Consider the following 27,807-nt stretch of genomic DNA (forward strand, 5'->3'; position numbering starts at 1 on the left):
TGGTATCTTCTTTCATTTCTCTCATGAGTGTCTTGTAGTTTTCAGAGTATAGGTCTTTCACTTCCTTGGTTAGGTTTATTCCTAGGTATTTTATTCTTTTTGATGCAATTGTGAATGGTATTATTTTCCTGATTTCTCTTTCTGCTTCTTCATCGTTAATGTATAGGACTGCAACAGATTTCTGTGTATTAATTTTGTATCCTGCAACTTTGCTGAATTCAGATATTAGATCTAGTAGTTTTGCAGTGGATTTTTTTAGGGTTTTTTATGTACAATATCATGTCATCTGCAAACAGTGACAGTTTAACTTCTTCTTTACCAATCTGGATGGCCTTTTCTTTCTTTCTGTTGTCTGATTGCTGTGGTGAGGACCTCCAGAACTATGTTGATTAAAAGTGGAGAGAATGGGCATTCTTCTATTGTTCCCAATCTTAAAGTAAAGGCTGTCAGCTTCTCACTGTTAAGTATGATGTTGGCTGTGGTTTTGTCATATATGGCCTTCATTATGTTGAGGTACTTGCCCTCATTCCTATTTTGTTGAGAGTTTTTATCATGAATGGATGTAGATTTTTGTCTAATGCTTTTTCGGCATCAATGGAGATGATCATGTGGTTTTTCTCCTTCTTTTTGTTTATGTGGTGGATGATGTTGATGGATTTTCAAATATTGTACGATCATTGCCCTGGAATAAATCCTACCTGGTCATGATGGATGATCTTTTTGATGTATTTTGAATTTGGTTTGCTAATATTTTGTTGAGTATTTTTGCATCTATGTTTATCAGGGATATTTGTCTATAGCTTTCTTTTTGTGGTGTCTTTGCCTGGTTTTGGTATTAGAGTGATGCTGGCCTCATAAAAAGTATTTCCTCCTTTTCTACTTTTGGAAAACTTTAAGGAGGATGGGTATTAGGTCTTCACTAAATGTTTGGTAAGATTCAGCAGTGAAGCCATCTGGTCCAGGAGTTTTGTTCTTAGGTAGTTTTTTTATTACAAATTCAAGTTGCTGGTAATTGGTCTGTTCAGATTTTCTATTTCTTCCTGGGTCAGCCTTGGAAGGTTGTATTTTTCTAGAAAGTTGTCCATTTCTTCTAGGTTATCCAATTTGTTACCATATAATTTTTCATAGTATTCTCTAATAATTCATTGCATTTCTGTGGTGTCCATAGTGATTTTTCCTTTCTCATTTCTGATTCTGTTTATTTGGGTAGACTCTCTTTTTTCTTGATATGTCTGGCTAGGGGTTTATCTATTTAGTTTATTTTCTCAAAGAACCAGCTCCTGCTTTCATTAATTCTTTCTATTGTTTTATTCTTCTAGATTTTATTTATTTCTTCACTAATCTTTATTATGTCCCTCCTTCTTCTAACTTTGGGCCTCCTTTGTTCTTCTTTTTCTAGTTTCATTAATTGTGAGTTTAGAGTGTTCATATGGGATTGTTCTTCTTTCCTCAGGTAGGCCTGAATTGCAATATACTCCCCCTCTTAGCACGGCCTTTGCTGTGTCATCCCACAGATTTTGCGGTGTTGAATTACTACTGTAATTTGTCTCCATATATTGCTTGATCTGTTTTTATTTGGTCATTGATCCATTGGTTATTTAGGAGCATGTTGTTAAACCTCCTTGTGTTTGTGGGATTTTTCGTCTTTGCATAATTTATTTCTAGTTTCGTACCTTTGTAGTCTGAGAAGCTGGTTGGTACAATTTCATTCTTTTTTAATTTACTGAGGCTCTTTTTGTGGCCTAATATATGATGTATTCTTAACAATGTTCCATGTGCACTTGAGAAGAATGTGTATCCTGCTGCTTTTGGGTGGAGAGTTCTGTAGACATCTGTTAGGTCCATCTGTTCTAATGTGTTGTTCAATGTCTCTGTCTCTTTACTTATTTTCTGTATGGTCAATCTGTCCTTTGGAGTGAGTGGAATGTTGAAGTCTCCTAGAATGAATGCATCGCATTCTATTTCCCCTTTTTAATTCTGTTAGTATCTGTTCACATATGTAGAGACTCCTGTGTTGGGTGCATAGATATTTATAATGATTAAATCCTCTTGTTGGACTGAACCCTTTATCATTATGTAATGTCCTTCTTTGTCTCTTGTGACTTTCTTTGTTTTGAAGTCTATTTTGTCTGATATAAGAACTGCAACTCCTGCTTTTTCTCCCTATTAGTTGCATGAAATATATTTTTCCATCCCTTTACTTTCAGTCTGTGTATGTCTTTGCATGTTAATTCTCAAGTCAGCCTTTAGCCAAAGCTTTAAGGAAATGTTTCCCTAAGAAAAGGAATGACAAATTTTATGTCAATGTCTAAAAGTGTTTGGAGAATTTGGAGATGAATGGTCCAGAAATACACAACAAGAATGTAAGATCTTTCCCTAACTGGTCTTGAAACTAACCTTTGAATATGGGGACATGAATATAGGGTGAAATACAGAAGTCACCTTAAGACTTCAAAGGTTTAGTGTGTTTCCCCTATCTACTTCTCCTATTCCATGAAAAAGTCTTGAATAAATAGTAGATGTTAGCACTATCAACTAAGAAGCACAGTAATCTTCACCTACAGCCCAAACAATGTTAATAAACCTATGCTAAAATGTGCCAAAAAATGCAATGAATGGAAAACACATGAATAGGTTCTTCAATATATCTATGATTTATTTTTCCTGTGTGAGACATATGATATTATTGCTCATTTTAGCAGTCAAACTATTCAAATCCACGGTAGGAAAGTAAATTAGCCTACAGAATGACTTTAGGATGGTAGGATGTTTACTGAATTATCTGAGACAACTGAGGCCAGCTGCTTTCTGGAAAAAAAGAGGCAGCATAAGTAGTAAGAGCAAAACTTTAGTGTCACAGAGTCCTTGGTTCAGAGTCCAGTTCAGACCCTTATGAGCTTTGCTATGTCTCAATTTCTTTATCTATAAAATGGAGGTTATACTACATAAACAGCCCTGTGAGGTAAAACCAAACCAGTACTTTTCACAGGGCTGGTCATCAAAATCACCTGGGAAACTTATTAGAAACAATGTTCCAAGGCCCATTCCATACTTTCACTGGGTGGTCCAGAAATTTGTATTTTTTAAACAAATTCCAAAGATGACTCTTATATACCTATAACAATTTGGAAATCATGACAAATAAAATTTACATATTTTATGTTTTTATATATTCTTACATAATTTATGTATTTATATGTATATTTAACTTACCAGTACCCTAGCACACTGTGAATCAATAAACACTCAATGTTATTATTAATAATTATTTCAAAATAGGAGATAAAACCAAGCATTTTGTAGCAAGGTGGCCACTAAGTAGTCTTGCAGAACTTGTTTGCATAAACCTCTCACCAAAAATGAAATTTAAAGGATGGCACTATGAACTGTTTGAGACACAGTGAGAGATGACATAAATGAAGTTCCACACTAATGACAATGCCCTTGTACATAACATAATTTATGGCAGAAAGCATAAAGTCAATCCTGTATTTTTTTCATAACAAAGCTTGACAATGCCAAGTTATTCCATCACAAAACCTTTAAATTTATTCCTAATTTTTAAGTAATTCATACAATTCATGTGAATTTACCACAGAGCAATTCAAGTACTAAATAAATGTGTAAAATAATATTAACATGGCAACAACTATCTAAAATCCAGAGACAGAAAGTCATTGAAAATCCCTGTTCTTAGTTATTTATGAATAATAATTACGTCTTTCCTTTTTAAAAATTCTAAACCCTTGACTTAATTAGCATTCCTAAATAAAGTGGGCTCATATATAAGATACCCAGCTCTTTAAAAAAAATCCAACCAAACTTTTATATCAATATTGTATACAAATCAATGTCATCTATAAGATTAATTTTTTAAAGTTCTATTAAGAAATCTAACAAATTTGTTTTTAAATGTAGTTTCTAGTTTGTTTCTGTCATATCACAAATACAGGATAAATTCAGATACTACTATACTACTAAACACTCTTTTCTAAACATAGATATTAAATAAAAAATAGTTACCACCAAATAAGGTAAAGTGTGTCCTATGGCCTTTTGGAGTAAACTATATATATATTTATTAGACACTAATTTTTTTATTTAAAATACTTTTTATAGATGATTTTTAACAAATCTATAACTGAGTTACTAATGTTCAAAAGTTAAAATATTTCAGCTGTGCAGAATAGTATGCTTACCTAATTTAGTGAATAAGGTATTTTACCTTTGGGTTTATCTTTCCATCTACACATCTTAACAAAGATTATGCAGATTGATGGTCTAATGGGTATAGACTGCTACGAGTACTGAGAAAGAAGTATGTTATATAAATAAACCTTAAAGAGCACAAGTTGTTTTGGTCAATAGGGCTTTACCATTTCCTTCTATCAAGATTTAACCATTAATCCTACTGGTATTAGAGAAACCATGTTAAACAAAGAAGTTTAGAAAGGTCAAGGTAATCTGATCTTAAAAGTTAAAATAAACACAGTGAAAACTAGAAATTAAAGATGTCTCAAGCAATACAACCAAAAGTCATCACGTTCCCTCAGAATACAGACTATCAACTACTTATGTTAAATGTCCTTATAAAGCACTGCACCAGTGCCAACTGTCTACATGACAGAGGAGGAAAATTTCAGGAATTTAATCTTACTACCACCACACCTGTACATTCAGATATATTCAGGGTTAGGGGAGTGTGAATCAAGGGCATTAAAAAAGTTTTCAGTCTTCAGTACATACTTGATATGCTTTAAAGACAAAGAATACACTTGGAACTACCAAAAACTTGTAAAATGTACAATTATAGAGAAATATTCCCTGGAAAATTCACAGATTTAGAGAAAGGTTGTTCGTTTGCTCCTCTTCCCCAAAACAACATTTTTATGGATGCATCTTCCTGATGCCTTTGTGAAACCTCTCTTCTGCACATTTTTTTGGTTTCCTTACTGGATGCCTCCCCATGTTAAAAGTATGTTTTGGCAAGTCATCTTAAAATAGGCACAAAAATTTAGGAACGGAGGAAAGAATGGAAGGAAAAGAAAGGTTATGATACCACTTCTCCGTCATGAAGTACTTCTCAAGAAATAAAGAGGGTCTATCTCACACTACTACAATGACAGTAAAACCCTCCAAAGAAGAGGAATGGGAATACCCTACATTCTAGTTTCCCTCAACCCTCAAGTGAGAAAAGCTGAGGACATAGCAAATTAGTTAAGTTTGCAAAACTAGCTACAGTTCCCATAGCAATAAACATTAAAAACTCCAAAGAAAAATGATTTGTAATAATCCACAGGGTTTCACCACACTAATATATCTTTAAGATATACAATTTAGGACAGCACAAAGTACAAGACAATAACTTACTTGAGTTGGAACAAGTACAGGAGGGTAGGCCATTTTATGATGCCTGTATACCCAAAATGCACAAATGACAATGCCTGCAATTAACATAAGCGGCACCAAGGAATAGAGCAAGATGTTGTAATAGGGTGGTTTAGGTGTAACTGGATTTGAAGTAGCTGTTGAAAGGAAAGGAAAAAAACAATTCAGTCTACTAAGTTCCACAATAAATTATTATAGTGTCAAATTTTAGAAGCAAAAGTAGTAGTAAATTATTCCATCAACACAAATATGCTTTGTTTTCATTCTGCCAGATGAACAGACCTACATGTTTTCCCTGTGAACTTACGCTGTGTGACTTCCATCTCTGGAAAGTAAGAAAACCTTTCGTTACACATATTGCCCTCACAGCAACAAAAATATACTTCAGGGCTGTCTTTTTTTTCTATACAATCAGTCCTACAAACAAACAAAGGAGAAATAATTAAAATCAACATTACTATACTGCATCTACAATAGGTGTCTTTTTAAAGTTTCTCTCAGATTAAATCATGAATAAGTCATTTATAGTCAATTTCAAGATTTTTATTAATACCCAAAAACCAATTCCTAAAAGCCAAAAATCTTCCTGGAAACCTGTTACTGAATATCACATCAGGAAAAAAATAACAGCTGATTTTACTGCAATCACATTAGCTCCTTGAGACTACTGCTTTAATTTGGTTTTTAATGATCAATCTAAGGCAACCACCTTTTTTTTTGTTTGTATTTTTAATTACTAGAAAAGCTGGAAGAGGAACATAAAGCCAAAAAGAACTTTGGTATAGGAGTGGTCCTCCTCACAGGAAATACAGCTTTCCCATTTCCCATGAATACAAAAGCTAAACACTGTATATAAATGGTATCTGTGTACATACAAATACATACACATATACATTATATACAGATAAATACATATACTTAGTGTATTTTGATATCGAATACTTCGATATTCCTTGTATCTTGTTTTCCTTTCTCTTTCTTCTCTTACTATCCTTAATACTTGTTTTTTAACCAAATTCAGAGCATAAAAACAAAAATTCACACATTTTAATTAGCATCTAACCTTTGGAAACAAAGCTGGTGTAGTAACTGCCACCATAAGAGCAAGTGTGTGCACTGAATGACCCACACCCCATTATCTACAATATTTAAACTCCAGTGATACTGGTTTTAGGTGAGAAGCCAGTAGCTTTTTACTACAAGAAGAACATGAGTCCCTAATTTCACCTAAAAAATAAAAGACAGTTTTGGATAAAGATGACCCCCAAACCTCATTTTCCCCCCAATTTCTTCCTACTTACCTTTTTGTTTTTTGAGATATGATTGACATATAATATTATATTAGTTTCAGGTGTACAACAGGATGATTGGATGTTTGTATACATAGTGAAATGACACAACAATGTCTAGTTAACATCCATCACCACACAGCAATGAATTTTTTTTCCCTTGTGGTGATAACTTTCAAGATCTATTCTCCTAACAACTTTCAAATATACAATAAAGTATTATTAACCTAGAGTCACCATGCTATACACTATACCCCAGGACTTATTTGTTTTATAACTGTAAATTTGTACCTTTTGACCACCTTCACCCATTATTCCCACTCCTACCCTGGCTCTGGCAACCACCTATGGTTGCTTCTCTGTATGTATAAGTTCATTTTTATTTCTGTTTTTTTTTTTTTAAGATTCCACATGTGAGTTCATACAGTATTTGTCTTCCTCTGTCTGACTTATTTCACTTAGCATAATGTCCTCAAGGTCCATTCATGTTGTGGCAAATGGCAAGATTTCTTTCTTACAGCTAATATTCCATTGTGTATATGTACTATATTTTGTTTATCCATTCATCTATTGATGGACACACTTCCATATCTTTGCTTATGTAAATAATGCTGCAATGTCCATAGGGGTGCATCTATGCTTTCCATGTTAGAATTTTCACTTCCTTCAGATAAACATCCAGAACTGCTAGATAGTATGGTAGCTCTATTTTTAATTTTTTGAGGACTCTCCATACTGTCTTCTTATTGGCCCTATTTACATTTCATAATACCAAATCATCACTTGATGATCACCTATCTCAGTTAACAGAAAGGCTAATAATCAGAAATGCAGCTGAAATGTACAATTATAGAGAAATATTCCCTGGAAAATTCACAGATTTAGAAGTATACCCTAAATACTAAAATAGACCTAATGACTGTTTTAATTTCTCATGATTATAGAACTAATTCAATTTTCATGGGTTTATTCAATGCATTTTGCTATTAATCACATATGGTAAGCCAACCGCAGACTCATGGTAAATCAACTGAGGCTCCTGAAAATGGATCGGGAAATATCTAGTGCTCTGTGAGTATATCACTATTTTTTGGCTCCACAAAGTCTAGTAATCTAGGACTTTGCAGCCTCTGCCAGTCATCAGCACCCACTCACAGTGGAAATCCTGTGGCCCAGGCAGTTTAAGTGATCTTAAACTCACCATCTATGAGACTCCTTACAGAAAGATCACAGTCAGCCAATAACATTTTATTTCTAGTACAGAATAAAACAATTTAAGCAAGATCTCTTAAATAAAATGTAGCTTTATATGAGAACTGTGTTAGTCCTGATGTAATTCTGAATGTCAAGTTAAAATGTCTCTTGGGGTAAAGAACAAAGGCCTACTTTGCAAGAAAAAAAGATAAAAATGTAGTAAGATCAATTTCTTCCCGATACCTAAAGAGGGAAACTAAAATGAAATTAAATACTATGATTCAGCTCTATTCTCCTCAAGGATAGATTTTCAACAGATATACACTTTCTTAAAGCAGTTTTTAAAATCCTTTTTCCTTAAAATGGGTATTTAAAAAAAGTTTATGATCCTAAAAACATATGGAAAAAAATAGTTCAAAGTATATCAAAGATAAAACATAAACATTACATATTTATTACCTTAAAATGCATATCTTGTTATTAGAGCATGTTATAATGACCTTAATAATCCCATCTTTAAAAAGAAACATTAAAGTGAAAACCCATGCATTAATCTTTCCTCTTTTTTCCTCTTTTAAAAAGGGGAGGGGGTGTGAAATTATTTAACACTCTCACAAAAAATAAAATGTTTCAATACCTGTCATAACAGTTGATATCATCCAGCCAACAACCTTGTTTCACTATTTCAATGGAGCCAGAAATATTCTTCCAAGTAGCAAAGCAATGTCTCCGTTTATCTTTATCACCATAACAGGGTTCAACACCAGTTCGATTAGTTCTATCTCTTTCCCAATTAGCATTATAGAAAATACACTCCTGAGTTTCTGATCTACCAAGTATAGCACCTGCAAAGTAATAAAACAACTTAATACAACTGTATTAGCTCTTAAGATACAAGTTAACGTAACACTATGAGCTCTTAATATAACAGATTGTTTCCCAGTGTATCAACCTCAGATGTTCCAAAAATGTCAATAACTTACTGTCTTCCCAGTGTTACAATATTGGGTTTAGGTTTCCAGGTCAATCTCTGTACTCTAAGTATAATAAACCTAATAATAGAAAGTGACTACATATACCACAAATGTCTATGGAAAAGACCAGTTTCACTTCACTTAAGAATACCCTTAATGAAAAGCAGTAAAGTTGTTAATTTTTAAAAATTTTGGCATTTGAGTATACTTCTCTTCAATACTCCATGTGAAAAAATGGGAACTAAGCTCTGCCGCATACTGAAATGTGAAAAGCCCTTGCATGACTGGGTTATGAACTAAACCAGCCATCATTATTCAGATTTGGTTACCTGGAAGACATGTTCTCAAAAATGAACAAAGCAAAACTGTTGCTTCAAGAAAAGCAGCTGACAATATGCACTGCCAATGATAAAATTTGAGTTTTCAAGCAAATATAAGAATTTTGGAAAATTTGTATCACACCTGCCCAATATTTAAAGAATTTTCTGATGAGGTTAGTGGTGATATTAACAAATGGGACTTTTAAATATTGAATAATGAAATGTGCCAATAATTAGAAGGTCTATATAATTCAGAGAACCAATGTTTTACAGATGAATTACACGTGATGCTATAAAAGCGTTCATGGGTAAAAAAAATCCATTCAATGTTCAAGACAGGCTAATAGATTTCAAAGTTACAGAACACAGAAGTTCATTAATAGTTTCAGATTCTGCACTGTAGCTTTTAAGAAACTATCTCTTGTCTTATATGGAAAAACAAGGGAAGTGGAATATTCAAAATAATTCTGAAGATGTACAAAAGAGAATTCACAGTACTTATTTTTTAAGACTTACAATAAAGCTTCAGCAATCAAGACGGTATGGGCAGAACAGACAGATACATGCATAAATGGGACAGAATAGAGAATCCACAAATATACACAGACATATATGGTCAACTGACATACAGCAAAGGTGACAATGCATTCAACAGAGAAAACTGTCTTTTCAACAAATGATGCTGTAACAACTAGATCCATATGTGGAAAAAAAAAAGAACTTCAACTCATATCCCATGCCCATAAAAATTAACTCTAAACATATCACAGATCTAAAAATAAAGCCTAAAACTATAAAACTTATGGGAAAGAACAAATGAAAAATCTGTGTCACCTTAAATTATGAAAGATTTCTTAGAACACAAAACACATGAGCCACAAAAAAAAGAACTGATAAACTGAACTTCATGAAAATTAAACTTCTAAAATTAAGGAAAAAGGTCACAGACAAGGAGAAAATACTTGCAAATTATAAATCTATAAAGGAACCAATATTCAAAATATGTGAGAAAGATGTCTCACAACTCAGGAAGAAAACACTACCTAATTTCTTATTAATGGGCAAAAGATTCAAAAATATGCTTTACCAAAGATATATGAATAGAAAAATGCTACATGAAAAGATAGTCAATATCATTAATCATTAGGGAAATGCAAACTAAAACTAATTCTAATATTAATTAGAATGACTAAAAACAAAAAACAGACAATCTCAAGTGTTGCTAAATTTGTATTGCAACTGGGACTTTCACACATTGGTGATTTATGTGTGATGTTATAAAAGCATTTATGGGATGGTCCAGCCACTTTGGAAAGCCAGTTTGACAGTTTCTTATAGTTAACCATATACCTAACCTACCATACTACTATAACCACATGCCCAGGTATTTACCTAAGAAATGGAAACATATGTCCATGCAAAAATATGTATGTGAATGCTCAGGGTTGCTTTATTTATAATCACCAAAAAATCAGAAATAACCCAGCACTGGTAAATGGATAAACATCCATACAATAAAAATAAATGAATTATTGATACCTGTAACAACATGGAATTGCAAACACACTATGCTAAGTAATGAAGACAGACTGAACAAGCTATATATTCATGATCCCATTTACACGATATTCTGGAAAAGGCAAAAATCAGGCTAGATGTTGCCAGAAGCTGGATGTGAGGGGAGAGAGCTGATTACAAAGAGCATGAGAAAACTTTTGGGGGTGATGAAAATATTCTACATGTCGATTGTGGTAGTGGTTATATGACTTATGGTTTAATCAAAATACATAGAATCGTATTATCTAAAAGTATATACTTTATTCTAAGTAAATTATACTTCAATAAACCTGACTTTAAATAGAAAGAAAAGAAACTACCATTTGTTGAGTTTTGGTATAGTGTCAAAGAAAAACATCCACAATTATCTTTAAAAACTGTTAAAAAACTCCTTGTTTTTCTAACTATATTTCTGCATATGGCCAGATTTCCTTCATATCAAAACAATGTATCACAACACACTGAATGGAGAAACATGAGAATCCAGTTGTCTTCTACTAAAACAATCATTAGAGATTTGCAAATTTTTCATTACTATTTTTTTTTTGTTTTAGAAAATATTTTTCATGTAAATCTGTTATTTTGTTAACATCTACTGGATTTATTATTGTCATTTTCTATATTAATTTCTAATATGATAAATAGTGCTATAACCCACGTGAAAAAACAGCTTTTTGGGGTTCTAAATTTTTTAAAGTCTAAAGAAGTTGAGACCAAAATGTTTGAGAACTGCTGCTCTGCAATACTAACAGAGATGTAATTATAGAATGTGTGGCAGTAATGTTAGAATGTGTGGCAGTAATGGTTGCTGTAGGCTCCTCTCAATTATGAAGAAATAAGAGCATCAGCAGACATAGTCTAAAGTATGGCTGTGAACTCTGTGGCCATAGCACCCTTTATTATAAAAGAAGGGCTGATTCTACTATTTATCTGTAGACAAGCAGTAGCTCTTTCCTAAATTACTCCTTTTCAGAAACATGTTGAAAATATCAGCAAAATAAGTTTCCCCCTTTACTAAATAATCCAAAAGCAATCATTAACTGCCCGCATTATTATCGGAAAACGGAATGGCAAGGTTTTTCTGAAAAGAGCCAGGCCGTAAATATTTCAGGCTTTGGAAGCCATATGATCTCTGTCACAACTACTCAATTCTGACACTGTAGAACAAAAGCATCCACAGGCCAGTAAATGAATGGTTATGTTCTAATAAAACTTTATTTATGGATACTGAAAACTATATTTTATGTAATTTTTACACATCACAAAATATTACTCTTTTTGCAATTTTTCTCAGCCATTTAAAAATGTAAAAATCACTCTTAGTTCATAGGCTAGACCTGGCCCATAGGCTTGTGGTCAGCTACCTCTTTAAATAATGCCCTAATTCCAACAGTCCAGCTAATCTGTTCTTTGTTTGTTTTGTTTTGTTGGGGAGGGGTCGTCTATGAATCAAAACTCATGTAAGTCAAATTAAAAACCACTACTATTTTTAATGTCTAAAAGAACACTCTAATGAGGAATAGGAACATCACTTAAACTAAATAAAACTGACATGTAAATGTTGCCTAATGATGAAATGCCAAATAGGTTTCAATCTCTGGTGTCAATCCCAAATATTAGAACAGTGAATTGAGATGGACTTTGAGATTAAAGGGTCTTCAAATTAGCATGGTTTGAAGGGGTAGCAATACCAGTGTCTTTTATTTGTCACCTCTGGTCTAAGGAAAAGGTAAACAAGTGATGATTTTCTTTATTTAAAAAATACTTCTATCACTTAGTTTTTAAAGACAAATAAGATTTCAGAATGATTCTCTAGATCTAGACTATCATTTGATATTTTCCATACAGAGACAGAAGATTGCTCATGGGGAAAACTGTGTCAATCTCTCTTCCCCTCCTCAAGTTCATCTTGTAATCAGTCTCTATCCCATCATATCCCTAACTGAATATTAAATATAATTATAAAAATAAAATTATATATACTTTTATGTTCTAAACTCACATTTAGACACATATTTTGTCACATGTGACTCTAAAAGTTCTAAAAAGAATGGCAGAAGTTATTTATACATACTCATTTTTAAGAGCAAGCCCCAATTTAAAATTTTCTGAAACTTTACATTTCTAGCCATTGGTTTATTCTATCAAAGAAATTCCAAATAGTTAATACTACTTTCAAAAGAAATAAATGGACATAAAAGGTTTGGTGCAGGATTTAGTACAGTGATTCTTAACCAATTAATGTGCATCAGAGTCTCCTATATATTTCCCCAATTTCATATGCTTGAGTGCCATTCTGTAAGCCTTGAGAATGGATAGCTGAAAAGTACTTTGAGGGGGGAAGGAATATATAGAGATAGAGTATGAGTGAGTGTGAGTGTGAGAGTGTGTGTGTGTGTTCCTCCCTAGTTAAGCACCACTGACTTAGTAGACTACGGCTGAACTTGGAATTTAGTTCACAAACAGTGACCCTGAACAAGTACCAATTTTTCACTACCTTGTTTTCACATCTGATTCAATTTGCATAAAAATTCCATAATTCTTATGGATAATTCATTTCATTATTCATACTCAACCTAGTTATAGTAAATCAGTAAGTTTTGTCACAAAATCCAGTATCAGAGTTAAATGAGATAATAGTTCTATTTCCAAAGTACTGGTTATGCATTAAATGACTAGTACTTACCATTTCATTCTTCCTACCAACAACAACAAAAAAAAAACATATACAGGGTCTGAAATTTGGCCATAAAATAGCCCTGTAAAAGTCATCTTCTAAAATATCCCCCTATGAGGAGAAAGTAAATTTCACTTTAAATGACTACATCTGAAGACAATCAGGGTTTTGTTTGTTTAAAGCATTAAGTAATAAAATAATACACCAACACAATTTTTACATAATCTTTCCCAGAAACAGAAGAGCAAAATCACTTCATAATGAATTTTGAGGCCAGTATTACCCTGATATCAAAGACAGCACAAAAAAAGAGAAATATGAGCCTACGTTTTTCATTAACTTTAGATGTCAAAGTCCTCAACAAAATTTTAGCAAACAGAACCCAACAATGTGCTTTTTTTTTAAGTAATACACCACAATCAAGTCGGATTTAGTCCAGGTGTGCAAGGTTGGTTCAATATTCAAAAATCAACCAACACAATCTGTCAAATCAAGGTAAAAGAGAAAAATCATATAGTCCATCAGGACCCTAGGAATAGAGGGAAACTTCCTCAAACTCACAAACAGTACCTACAAAACACCCAACAGCTACCATCATACTTAATGGTAGAAGACTGAATGCTTTCCCTCTAAGATCAGAAGCAAGGCACTGATTGTCCCATCACTCTCATTTAACATAGTACTGAAAATTCTGCTATTCCAATAAGGCAAGAAAAGGAAATTAATATAGATTGGAAAAGAATGTATAAAACTGTTTCTATTTGTAGATGACATGAGTGTCTATGTAGAAAATAGCAAGGCATCTTCAAAGGAAAAATGCTACAGTTAATAAGTGAGTTCAGTGAGGTTACATTCTACAAAATGAACATACAGAAATCGATTACATTCCTATATACTGACAATGAACAAATTGAACTGAAATTAAAAATGCAATACTAGTTACAATTGCTCCTAATAAAACACTTAGATATAATCGAACAAAAATGTATAGGATCTCTATGATGAAAACTATAAAATGTTGACGAAAGAAAGAAAACTTAAACACTTGGAGAGACATCATGTGTTCATGAACTGGAAGACTCAACATAATAAAGATGTCAGTTCTCCCTAAATTAATGTGCCTAGGCTTAATGCAAGTCATTAAAATCTCAGCAAATTTCTTTGTAGACATAAATGAGCTTACCCTAAAAATTTCTGAAAAAGAAGACTCAAGTGGGAAAAATCACTTTCTGATATTAAGGCTCACCATATAGCTTTAGTAAGCATGATGGAGTGGAACTGACAGAGACAGACAATATAGATCAACGGAACACAGACCCAAAAAAAGATCCACACAAATATGCCCAATTACTTTTGACAAGTGAGAAAAAAGCAATTCAATAGAGAAGAGACAGCCTTTTCAATACATGGTTCTGCAACAATGGGACATGGTCCAAGCAAGTATTTATTGAATGCCTTCAACCCCACTTATGCTATCATCATTCTAGACAGCCTGTAAACCCAGCTCTTAGAAAAAGTCTCCCAAGCTAAACTTCACTTGTGATAATTTTCATGATTTCCTCAAGGTAAATATAACAAAATCCTAGGAGTCCTAAGTAGGTATAACAAAATCCCACAAGTCCTTTAATCAGGACTCCTTCCACCAAAATGCACACTACTTGCAATCCAATATAAAATGTTTTATTTTGTATCTATTCATTGTTTTTAATTAGTTGTCTATATGTGTCCTTTCACATGTTAGAATACTATTAAGTCTAAGCCTATTCATCTTGCCCTCCAAACACAAACAGTACTTAATGATGACATGATTTTTCATAGGCCTGTAAGCAGCCTCACCATAACACAATTATCCTCTGTAGGTAACCAATATTAAACAGAAAGAAAAAAACTGTTTTGACAATTTACAAATCTGAGGCTTACTTCTGGAAACGTATTCTAATGCTATCTGAAACTATCAACGAGTCATGGAGAATACAAGCATGCAACTGAATAAATAGGTATGCAACTGAATGCCTTCCCCAAACTTCTGCCTCCCACAGGCAACTCAGTCCTCTAGGAAGGGTTAATGGAGTTTCAAAATTCATAAATCCAACTTGAAAAGCAATTCTTATTTCCCTTTCGTATGTCATTGCTTCCTGCCACTCTAGGGGTAGAACACACATCCAAAGAGAATCAGCTACAGAATGCAGAATAAACCAAATGATGTTTTTAATCTAAAATATTTTACAGTAAAAAATTTAAAAACATATCAAAAACATTATACAAAAGGGAGATTCTGGTACAGTACAATCCTTCATGGCATCAAGAAACACTAAAGTAAATGTATACATGTATTATTTAACAGTCTCCCACTATGCTAGGTAATCATCCAACTACCAGAAACTTTCAACCACAAATGAATGAATATCATGCAACGCTCAATATGAATTTTCCCCAATAAGATATTTAAAATTTTCTGATGAACTTGAAATATAAAAACCTTTGTAAATCTATATCAAATAATCCAAGTATACTTACTTCATTTCATTAGTTTCATGAACTGCTTTAAAATCATACAGCACAAAAATTTTACAAAACAATTTTGTAACCTCATATAAATCTTCAGTAAGATTCAGCTCATTACAAAAAGAATCATCTAAAAGTATCAAAACATAAATAATCTTCACTTACATGTAAGTTGTTTGAGAGATGATAGTTTTTGAAATTATATAGAATATTGTCACTGGCAATATTTTCCCAAGCCACAGAGATCTATTCACATAATAGTAAGATAGTTTTTTCCTATTATTCTATAGGTATATTTTATAATCTTCATAAACTAACTACTTATAATATTCCTTTTAAAAATTAGTTTTTTACGTATCTTACCACCTTTGTAAATGGTTTACAACAAATTATGATAGTAAACCATCCCCCTCAGGAATAATTATTTGTTTATATTCTGTATCCCCTTCTACTTATTCCCTCAGGAAGCCACTTCTAGCACTGCTTGGCATCATTTCAAGCTTGTCTGTCTTCTCCAAACATTACACTTCTATTCAAAATAAAATTATTGAGAGACAAAGCCTCAAAATATGAAAAACTCTGTAAAGACTCAAATTATAAAATGACTTTTATTTAATGATATTTTGTCTGAGGGAAAACCTTTTAGTGAAAACTTTGCTTTATATTGAGTATACACAGATGAAAAAATTGATCATATGCTTATACTATAAGTTAAAACATCAAGATAAGGGCTATAGACAAATGCTATAGAAATTTGGAGATGATAACCTAGAACTCTCCATTAGACTAGGAGCTTCTAGAACAAGCCCTGTTCTATTCTCACAATCAGAAAGACTTCCTAAAATTGTGCCGTTGACTGGCACAATACAGGAACTCAGTAAATACGCACTCAATCAATTCACACAGGAAAGAAAAAAGGAAGCTTTATGGAGGAAATGGGACTAAAGCAAGACTAGTTAGGAGAAATAGAACTAAGGTAAATAGAGACAGGGAAGATCATGACCAAATAAAGAGGACTGTGAATAATTAGTGTTTCACAAGACTGCTCTCAGAGATGTGTGTTCCACATTCTTTCATACTGAGTAAAATCACAGTAGGTTTCTAAGATATCAAAAGTTAAGAAAAGGAGAGAAGGTACATTTTTAAGATTAATTTGAAAGCAATGAGTAAAATGAGAATGAAAAGAAACTCAGTAAACCATACTAACCACCCAGTAAAAACCAATGGTCTATAATATCCATGCTGACCAGATGGCCACAGGTATCAAAAGGATTGGCTAACAAGAACATAGAGATCAAGTTTTACCTTCCACAGTCCCTTACCTGGTCTTCCAAGTGTAAGAAAGTAAGAGAAAAAAGTAATTTAGTTTATAAAAGTGGTTTGCATTAGGTGGTTGGCTGTTTCTAAATGTTTATCTTACATTGACAAAAGAAAGCTTGCTTCCATGCATGCTTACCATTTGTTGCTCTTCACTAGAACTCTCTTCCTAATATTTTTACTGTCATGAAATATATATAATGTGTGTGTATATATATATATATATATGCATATATATGTATGTATGTGTATATGTATATATACATACATATTGTCCGAGGTAAGATATCTTCAAAGATAAGGCACAACATGAAGCATTTCTGCCTACAGCCACAAAATATAAAATGCCTTGGTCTTAAGGTTAAAAAACTTCTACACAGTTCTCTGGCACTCCTTCAATATATGAATTATATCAAACAAGCACATGTAAATACAAGTATTACCTAGACACTGTAAAATAGATTTCTAATATTAAATATTCATCTTTGGAGAGGCAGGGGTTATAATGGTGACTGCAGCTAGAGGCCAATACTCCCACTGGAATTAGTGGACTATTGTTTAAATTGTACAAAAGCCAAAATTTGACATTAATTTAGAAGAGTTCAAGATAAAAGGTAAATTCTCAAAATTAGAGCTCCTAAAACAGATTATGGAACACACACACACACACATACACACAGAGTAGTTCCTACTAAAAACAATCTATGAGTCTCAGTTACACTGAAAAGACACATACATTAAGGTTTTTAGTGCTAATTTGTTTAGGAAAATGCAAGCCTTTTTAGTAAATCATTAAGCTCTGATACAGAAGGAGTAAAAATGGATCACTACAGCTGCTATGAAAATACAGTAATATGAAATATGACTTTTGAGAAACCAGTAATATCAAGAGTGAGAAACTTAAAAAAAAACTCATAACAAAAGTTTTCATCAAAGTAATAGCTGGCAGTTTAAAACCAGCATTTGAAGAAAATGAGCAATATTTATTAGAGTAGATTTAAACAGAAATACACTTCTATTAGAAGAAAAGAATGCAAACTGAAGACTCACTATGACATTAAATAACAACAGATACAGAATCACTTAACTAGCCTTATTTTAAAAATCACTAGCAGGCTTTTTCTTATTTATAACTAAGATTGCTAATATTAGAAAGAACACTCTAAAATTCTTATTTACTACTTTTGTGTGTTATGTTATTTCTTTCCCACCTCAAGACTCATTTTAATAATTTGTTTTTTATGTAACCCTAAACACATCACAGGTCTTCTGGTATCCTCTCTTTTCTGAGTTAATACACATTATAGAAGGCAAGTCATCTTCCCTATCTGGCTGCCCAGGGCTGTTTTAAGCTTTAGGAAGAAAAGTAAAGACCACAATGTTCCAAAAGATTTCTGATAAATAAGTTACAAATATGAGAAAGGAGAATAAATTTTCAAATAAAATTTTTGCATGGCAATGCAACATTTTAAATTCAGTCAATCGTTTTTTTTCTTCTTCTTCTTCTTTAAAGTAAGCACCTCCCTACCACCAAACAATCGTTTCTAAAGTAAAACACAAACACGTTCTGGCATTTTTCCCAGAATTTTTTTTGCCTTGCCTGTTATATTCTGTACTTAGGATCACTATCAGTCTGACAAAATATTGCAAGATTCTGTCCATCTAGCTCAAGTAATGGAAACTAAAAACACAATACAAAATAAACTGAAAATATAAACATTGTATGTTGTGACACTAGACACAGTGTATGCAGATACTTAAAAGGTACTTCAAAGTCAACATTTAACCACTGGTTATTTAAAGGCCCCTGTTAATTCCTGACAAACTACTGAAATAGCCACGTAAAATTTATTTCAACATTGTTAATTCCTAAGTGACTGATTTTCCCTATATAGATGGTTCTGAAATGAGTATATATCTATTTTGTACAGACCAAGATTTAAGGGAAAATATAAATTTCTAATTTCTCAAACCTCTTTCTTAAAAAGCCTCAACATAAAGTTTAGAACCTCAAAAAATACCAAATTTGTAATGGTATAATTCCCTTTTATGAAAGAGGCAAGCAGCCCCCTATAAATAAATTCCTTACCATTATAGATCCAGTTTGATACAAAAAGGCACATTTCTACATTAACAAAATTTTTGAAGGATCTCATTCTTAAGCTCTTCTCTAAATGTGGAAGATACTCTACACAGGGTTTGTTCAATAAAAGATGCTATCCTGCATTCAATTACCAAACTACTAAATAAAAAAAGACAAATATTTTCTCCCAAAAGACCCAAAAGAAAAAATTTCTTCAAAAGTCACAGATATACACACACTGACATACAGGTAGAGAAAATACAACATGGAAGAATCAGAATCAAAGCACTTTCATCTTGAACGGTAACTATTTTCACACTCTTAAGGAATGATTTGATATCTGTTTGGGCAGAAATATACCTCAAATTGGTATATTTGATTGGTTGCTTAGAATAAAGCATTGGCTTTATCATCAACCACCAAGGAATTTTACTTTCCTGAATACATAAAGTATATACAGAATAACAGGCACGAGGAAAAAAACAAATCACAAAACTCAAAATTTCTGATTCAACTGACTTAGCACCTGCCACCACAGCAAGATTACTTTTCTAGGACAGTCCAAGAAAGCCTGGCAAAATTCCAGACCTCAACCTCTCTGCTTTTTTAATAATTAAGAAAGGGAGAGAGACAACTCTTATAAGAAAAGACCTGCTTTCTTCTCACTTTAACCAATATACATAAAGGCTTATAAGACTAGGGGAAGAGAGAGAGATTTCCATTAAGCCAAGAACAAGCATAATAGGAGCCCAGTGCTTCCCTTTCACCAATGAGGAAAATACTACCCTTCTACCCTTTCTGCCCCCGGCAGGAGACTTTGAAGCCTATTTTACTGGCATGCTATATGAAGTTTTAGATGGCACTATAACTATAGCTTTCACACAGAGTATCTTCTTCATTCAACAAATGTATAGTGTTGGCATACTATGAGCCAGATACTTTGACATTTAAGTACTAAGCAGAAACAGTGAAAAAGAAAATACTTTCAGAAGTTGAGACATCTTTAACCTAAACCTGGGAAAAAAGGAAAAATAAGAAGGCTTAATTTTCAAAACAAGACACTGAAAGTGGAAAAGAGAGAAACTTAACAAATCTTTAGATACTTCTGAACTTCAATTAAGGCTTGTTCTAGGGTCTCCTATAAGGTAAGTGGGAAAGAAAGAATGAAAAATCACAAAGACTAGGGAAATTCAAGTATGCTCCTCTATCAGTAAAATTTATTGACAGGAAAAATTTATGGTATTCCTTACTTCTAAAAAAGTAGAGGTATTGTCTTGGAACTGAATTTAGAAGATAAAAAGATATAATAGAGAAAAATAAATATCAAGTGAGACATTCTGACAAAAGTGCTCAGAAGTCATCACTGCTTGGTGTTATAGAGCAACCACATCAACTCCTTATCGGTAGGTAGTATGAATACTTTAGAAAGTAAATAAACCCTCTATAAAGTCATTCTACAAAGAAAACACTCATTCACACTAGCACCTTTAATGAATAAAACAACAAAATAATGTTACTTAGCTTGTCAAATAAAAATTTATAGATAACTGAAACAATACCCCTCACCACCAAAAAAAAAAAAATCAGGTCAAAGTTTAAGTCTAAGCAATAGAATTAAGAAAATAATCTAAGCTAGTTTTTGGAGGTGAGTATCAGTGAAATAAGAAGCTTATTACTGCTAATCACCAATATCTGTCCCTGGACTAGAGAAAGAGCCTCCTTATTAACTCATTTCCCAGCTTCCATTGTTATGCCATCCAATCAGTTCTTCATCCAGAAGGCAGATCCTTTATTACAGCAAACAAAATGAAGTCCCTCCTCCAATTCAAAGCCATTCAGTAACTTACCACTACCCTTGGCCTTAAAATAAAACTTGAACAAATCTTATAAAGCCTTCCATAGTTTGCTATTCTTCAGCCCCAATTCACATCGGATAAGTGAACTTCTTTCTTTGAACATCAAACTCTTTCAGACCTTGATACAGTCCTTATACTACCTCCTCTTTTCCTATCCCTAACCCCTTTTAATAGGTGAGGTAATAGAGTTGAGTATAGCATTCAGAAAATGCTTTAAAAAGTTGAAGAAAGGTTACCAGATCATGAAATGAAAAAAGGCAAAATATGAAGTCTAATTTAGAAATAGTTCTCAAGCCACTGATACCACAGTTTGATTATATTTAGTAAGTTTTTAAATATATATTTTTTTATCATTTCCACTCCCAAGAAATGACTGATCTCTAAACTCTTTAAAAATTAAAATGATCAGTTAATTTTCTGATATTTCTATAATCATTACCCCCCCAAAAAAGAAAGCCTCATTTGCTCTTTAACTCGTAAGAGACAAAGGAAAACCCATAAACCTAATAAGCTTTGTCTAAAATCCCTACTCACAATAATAAAATACTCACTCCTTCTCCAAAACAGAGAAACCTAAGCAAAAACTGCAGATAAACATTCTAAATCAAATGAATATCTGAATATAGTTTACAATTACTGGCCTCTTGCATATTATTAGTAAAAAAGCATATTTGAAAAGTCATGTTTACCAACTATAAAAAGAAATATAACTAACACCTTTCAACAGTTACTAAAGTCAATAACTTGTCTGGAGCCTATAAAAGAGGAGAACAGGAATAACAGAATCAGATTAACGTAAGCATTTTTATTTAATATTACAAAATACATTTAATCTAAATTATTCACTTATAATTTTAAAACATTCCCTCAAAATCTAGCTTTAATCTTTACCTTCTAAACTTAAAGAAAAATGTTTTCTCCAACACTTTGTCTTGCTGTATTAATACTGCCCCAAATCTAACAATTTATTCTGTTAATTACAATCAAAGATTTATTTTAATACTATCTTAATAGATTTTTTTCCCCTCTACAACTTAATGGAACAAAATGCATGCACTATAGACAACTATTTTACTGTAAGTATTCACATTTCTCTGTATAACAAGTCAACAGTTAAGAGTTTTCAAAAATGAAAAAAGCAGCATGACAAATATAACACTAACAGTTTTAATCAGAACATAGTCTACACTAGCCTCTTTCAGAAAGCTTCATATAAACACCTGTAAAGCATAATTCTCACACTTAGTACAATAATTTTATCACCTTACTAATATAACTCACTTGAAATGTCATGTTTACTTCAACAATCATCAATAAACAAACAGTTTTACTGTCTATGTGAACCTATTAAACTACTTTCTAATAAGCTGCCACTAGTATTTCATTAATAAAACCAGAAAACTACTGTTTACTTAAGCTAATAGTGAAAGGAACTTTTTCTGTTAGGAGTGTGACAAGTTTGGAAAAGCAGAAGGGAAGAATAATAAATACAGTTAAACTATTTACTTTTAAATCCAATAGCGGTAGAAAGTTACATTGATACATCGTTGCATATGTTCTAGTAAGTTAAATATCTTGAAAATAATTGTTAGCCCACCTTGGATTCTATTCCACCATTTCTTCAACATTCTCCTACCCAGAAATATTTATATTTCATTGTTCTCTTAAAGAACAAAGATCCAAAGAATCCTAACAATTATTGGGGCTGTTCCCCTTCCTTTATTTGTGAAGCAAATAGACATGAGGCAAAAAATTCTTACTAATGAGCCCCTTAAAGATATCAAAATAAGATTTAAAGAACTTCAAATATACAGGGCACTTCCCTCCAAGTTAAAAGCTACTTTTCCAGGCAACAGCTGGCCAATGTTTAGGTTCAGGTTTACCCTCAGAATGAAAGTCTACTATCAAGATGCTTGTAGCAGATAGCAAAGGAATTCAGAGACAGAAACTTTAGTAATAATGCTACTATTGTTATCCCTTTGCATCCTCTGTGACATATTTGCACAATGAAGAGACAAAGAAGGGACAGGAGCAATCAGACAGAAGAAAAGGATAGAGACAAAATGCAGCTGGGAGAACATGGGAAACAACTGCATCCATCAGAGTTGTTCTCAGTTAAGCAGCTGGCTGGCTGGTGACTCAGGGGTCAACAATTCTAATCCTTGGCCTTCCACTAAGTCTGAAGATCAATTCCTGCTGGAATTCATACACCCTCCTCCCATTTAGCACTTATACCCACCTGCCCTTATTTTCAGCAGAGAACAATTTTGTTTTTAAAAAGCAAAGAATGGGGAAGAACTGCAAAAAAAAAAAAAATTGCCCTACAGCAACTTACCTCTAGGAATAAACGTCTCATAAATCTGATGAAGACAATGACAGTGATAGGCTGATGAAATGTTCTAGGTGCTACACAATCCAGGATCCATCTTAAATAAAAGCATTTTCAAATGCTGTATAAATAAGCACTATGACATATACCTAACACTTTCAGGACAGGGATTGGTATAAGTCAAGAAATAGGTTTTATCAAACCAAAGTCAATTTTTTGCTTACACTGGTACTTACGAATTTCAGTTTTTTTAATAAGCCATTTCACTCATTTATATAATTATTCCATGCAATTAAAAAAGGAAACCAGTAAGTCAGGGAAAGAGACAAAAGTGAGACATAAGAAAAACAAATAACTGTGAGTGAGCAGACTGCTTAAATGCGAATCAGGAAAAAAGACCAAAAATTGAGAATTGTTCATGGGAATGAAGGCATTTAACCCTTTCAAGAGGTAAATGCTACTGTTGTAAAAGATACTTGCAGGAGCATAGTACTAGGCACACAATAAAGCTCAACAGTTTTTCTCAACAGGAATACCAGACACTGCCTGTCTATCCAATTTTCTGCTTCCCACATAATCTTACCAGTTTTCATTAATGGATGATAATGTTTTTCAATCCCTGAAACTAGCTTAAAAAGTAAGGCTGAGAAATATAGACTCCCTTGAAAGCCAGCCATGTCCTATGATTTTCTTTTTTCATAAAATGTTTTTGGTGATACTGAACAGCTTTCAACTGCAGGTGGTAGGTTTGTCCCTTCTTCTGAGATCTGTGATACATCATTTTGAGTTCCTATGGAAAACACACACACAAACACACATGGAGTTCTGACGTGCAGCATTTTATGTTCATTTTCAAGCTGGACGCATACCATTCCTAATTTATACTATGTTGCCAGTGCCTATAATTTATGCCTCTGTTGGCAACAAGAAATTCAGAGCAATGTTTCTCAAAGTATGGGCCGGGCACAAACTCCATCAAAATCACCAAAATGCTAATTTCTGGGCCTCAATCCAGACCCACTAAATCAAATTCTCCAAAAGTGTGTTATTTGTCTGGGATGCTGCATTTTTAGTGAGCATTTCTAGATATTATGTGTAGGGCTTAGATATGAAAAGAAGAGTTTCTTAAGCATGAAACACTACTAACACATAGGAGATGTTCAATAATAGTCTGCCCTCTCTGCAATGGCAAAAATGGGGGATTATATTTTATCCCCAGAAAGTACCCTAGTGGTGGGGGTGGCTTTTTGTTCTGGGTTTACTTTTTTGTTGTTGCTCGCAAAGGGATTAACTGATAGAAAAAGAGCATTAAAGGCAGAGTACAGGTAATCCCTAAACAAGATTTCTACTTTAAACAATTAAGAATCATAGAAATTATGAAAAAAATTATTCTTAATAATATTATCAGAAATTATAATTATTCCTAATATTAAACACTTTAAACCTTTAAATTTAAAAATTAGAAAGGACATCATATATTCATAAATTTGAATGTCTATAATCCTGCTTAGCCTCTACACAACTAACAAAAGCAAAAAATTAAATGGGAATGGGGGAGATAAAAATAAACTCACTATTCTGTACGTAAGAATTCTGGTATCAATTATTTAGTAAGAACTATGATTCACCAAGACTTACTTAATACAGGAAACAATTATAGGCTTATAGCTAAAAGTCACTGCCTATATGCATATATGTATATGTACAATATATTACAATGTATGCATATGTAATATGTATTATGTATTATAATCTATAGGAATCGAAAATACCTGCCTATGTAATATGTACATATATTACAATCTACAGGAGTCTAAAATTTAACTATCTTTTCACTTACACTTATTTTTACAAAATTAAAGATCTCTTACTTTATCCTCATAATAATCCTTCAGGGTAAGCAGGAACAGATACCATTATTCCTAATTTCTACTCTAGATTTATAATATGGTAAGTAGATTCTTAATCTAGCCAAAACAGATCTTAGAATCATCCCTTCTATTGTATTCAAACTGGATGCTGTGTGGACCAGCTACACCTGAGTGCTAAATAAAACTTCCTTGGCTCTACCCTCAAGATTTATTCTGTGGGTCTAAGGTGGGGTTTAAGAACCTGCATTCTTATCCAGTAGTCAAGGTGATTTTAAAGCTGGGAGGACTTCAAACCACAGCTTGAGAATCACTAATCAATTCAATCTCAACTGAGTCCCAGGGAGATGAAGTGATTAGGCTTTTATGTGGTGGAGCTGGACTCAATCCTAGACTTCTGTTTTCATTCTCACTATTCACACCATTCACAAGACTTAGAAAGTCTTTCTTAACTAAACAGGAATTATGTATAAAGAGATTTTCATTAACAATTAATCAAGAGGTTTCACCAAGCTGAATTCCGAAAACTGCTTTAAGGGGTATTAGCTTAAAAGATGTGGTGTGAGCATGTATTCCAAGAAAACACTACAGTAACTCTTTTCCTCCCTCTGGATATTCCAAACTAAGAGGAATTAGAATTAACACAAGGTCACCACATGAACACGTGTTTAATCATATAATCCTATGAAGTAGATACTATTTCTGCCCATTTGATAGATGAAGACACTGAGGATTGGGAGGCTGTAATTTACCAAGGAATAAAAAGTTAAGTGGTCAGGCCAGTACTGGACTAAATTAAAAGCATAGACTTAACCTCACTTATATACTGAGACCAATATCCCTATCACAAGGTCCTCTTACTGCCTAAACAATACATTTTGATACAGTATTCTGCATAATCTTTCATTTGCTCAAATCACCAAGAACTCTGTTCACTTCTTATTTCATAAAAATCATTCATTCACCTCAGACCCTTTCTCTCTACTCTGTAAGTGTATGTCATCCTCCCCTGCTTCCCTGCTATCCATATTATTTCTCTGAAATCAATTTATCTGCAAATCTCAGTGGTTTTTCTTGGGTGTCACTATGAGTAACTATTTTTCTCCTATAAAGATACAGCCTAGACTAAAAAGCTCTTGGTTGGGGAAAGATGTTTTCCTTAAAATGATAATCAATTACTTTGCTCTTCCTGAAGAATATTGGCCATTGTCAAGTCCTGACATTGCTTATTTTCATCTTCTTTTGGACCTCTGCTGTTCTTATCTTCCAGATGGTTTCCCCACCATCTAAGTCCTCTTTCACACTGGTTTCTCAAACTGACTGTCTCCTGAAATCACAGCATTTCATACAAAGCCCCCTGCATGAAGTCTATCTTAGAGATTCATGTTTGCCCCTCCACAGGCCTTCCCCAATTTCCTGGGATCATCATAATTTGACCACTCTAGACTTGAGCTGTCCAATATTATAGCCATACTCATGTGTGGTTACCTTGCACTAGAAATGTGGCTAATCCCAACTGAGATGTGGCATAAGTGTAAAACATACACTAGATTTCAAAAGCTTAGTACCAAAAAACTCAGTAATTTCCATACTGATTACATGTTGAAATAGTATTTTTAATATTCTGAATTAAATAAAATACATGATTAAAATTAATTTCATTTTTCCTACATTTTTGGGACCACCAAGAAAATCTAAAATTACATTTTGTGGCTCACATTTATGATTTGCATTATATTCCTTTTGCATAACTGCTTTAGACACTCTACAATCCTGAGTGTGTCTGGCCCAGTGCCTTAGTTATAAACATGTCATATGAGACCTTCTTAAATAATACCCACTCTATCTGCTCAACCATTTCCTAAAGGTATATCACTTAGTTCATCCCATAAAAAAATTTGAAAATAATGTTTCATCACAACACCATCTAGGAATGAAGCTAACATGAATGTCTCTCAAGTGGGAAATGCAAGTTAGGTGTCAAGTAAATGAGCTCTTCAAAGCCACGTAAACCATCGTTGCCTATTCTAACAACAATCCTCTCCAGACACTTGGAAATTATTCGCTGCAACTTTTCTTACTGTCTTCTCTTTTGTGTACTTAAAAGGGCCCCCCAAGAAGGTAAGGTAATGGCTACATCTAACAAAGGAAAAGGGAAATCCTAGAAACCACAGAAAGACAAGTATAACTTCTATTGCAAAAGTATCTATATGTAGAACAAAATGTATGTAAGATTCTGGGAAATAGAAGGTATCTTATTAAAAGAGAAAATCATAATTTTCAGAAAGGATGCATTTAACAGCATCTGTCACAAAACCAGCTCAACCAGACGACCTGGTTGAGACAGTGGTAGGTGACTCAGACTCTACCATGGTCCTCTGGTAGCATTTCTATCAAAGGAGAAAATCATACCAGTATTTCTTTTAATTGTGTGAGCCAAGAAATGCATC

At 33.1% G+C, this 27,807-nt stretch overlaps 1 protein-coding gene across 1 annotated transcript in view; it reads right to left on the bottom strand.

Moving 5' to 3' along the window:
• The window catches only part of ACVR2A (activin A receptor type 2A), an 81,486-nt gene that overhangs the window by 27,326 nt on the left and 26,353 nt on the right, over window positions 1-27,807 (bottom strand). The window contains exons 2-4 of the mRNA XM_036926974.2: window positions 8,509-8,716; window positions 5,696-5,805; window positions 5,371-5,525 (exon numbers count right to left, since the gene is read on the bottom strand). Coding sequence (XP_036782869.1) covers window positions 5,371-5,525; window positions 5,696-5,805; window positions 8,509-8,716 — 473 coding nt within the window. The remainder of the gene's footprint in view (window positions 1-5,370; window positions 5,526-5,695; window positions 5,806-8,508; window positions 8,717-27,807) is intronic.

This window comes from Manis pentadactyla, chromosome 8 (assembly GCF_030020395.1).
Source record: "Manis pentadactyla isolate mManPen7 chromosome 8, mManPen7.hap1, whole genome shotgun sequence".
Taxonomy (NCBI): Eukaryota; Metazoa; Chordata; class Mammalia; order Pholidota; family Manidae; genus Manis; species Manis pentadactyla.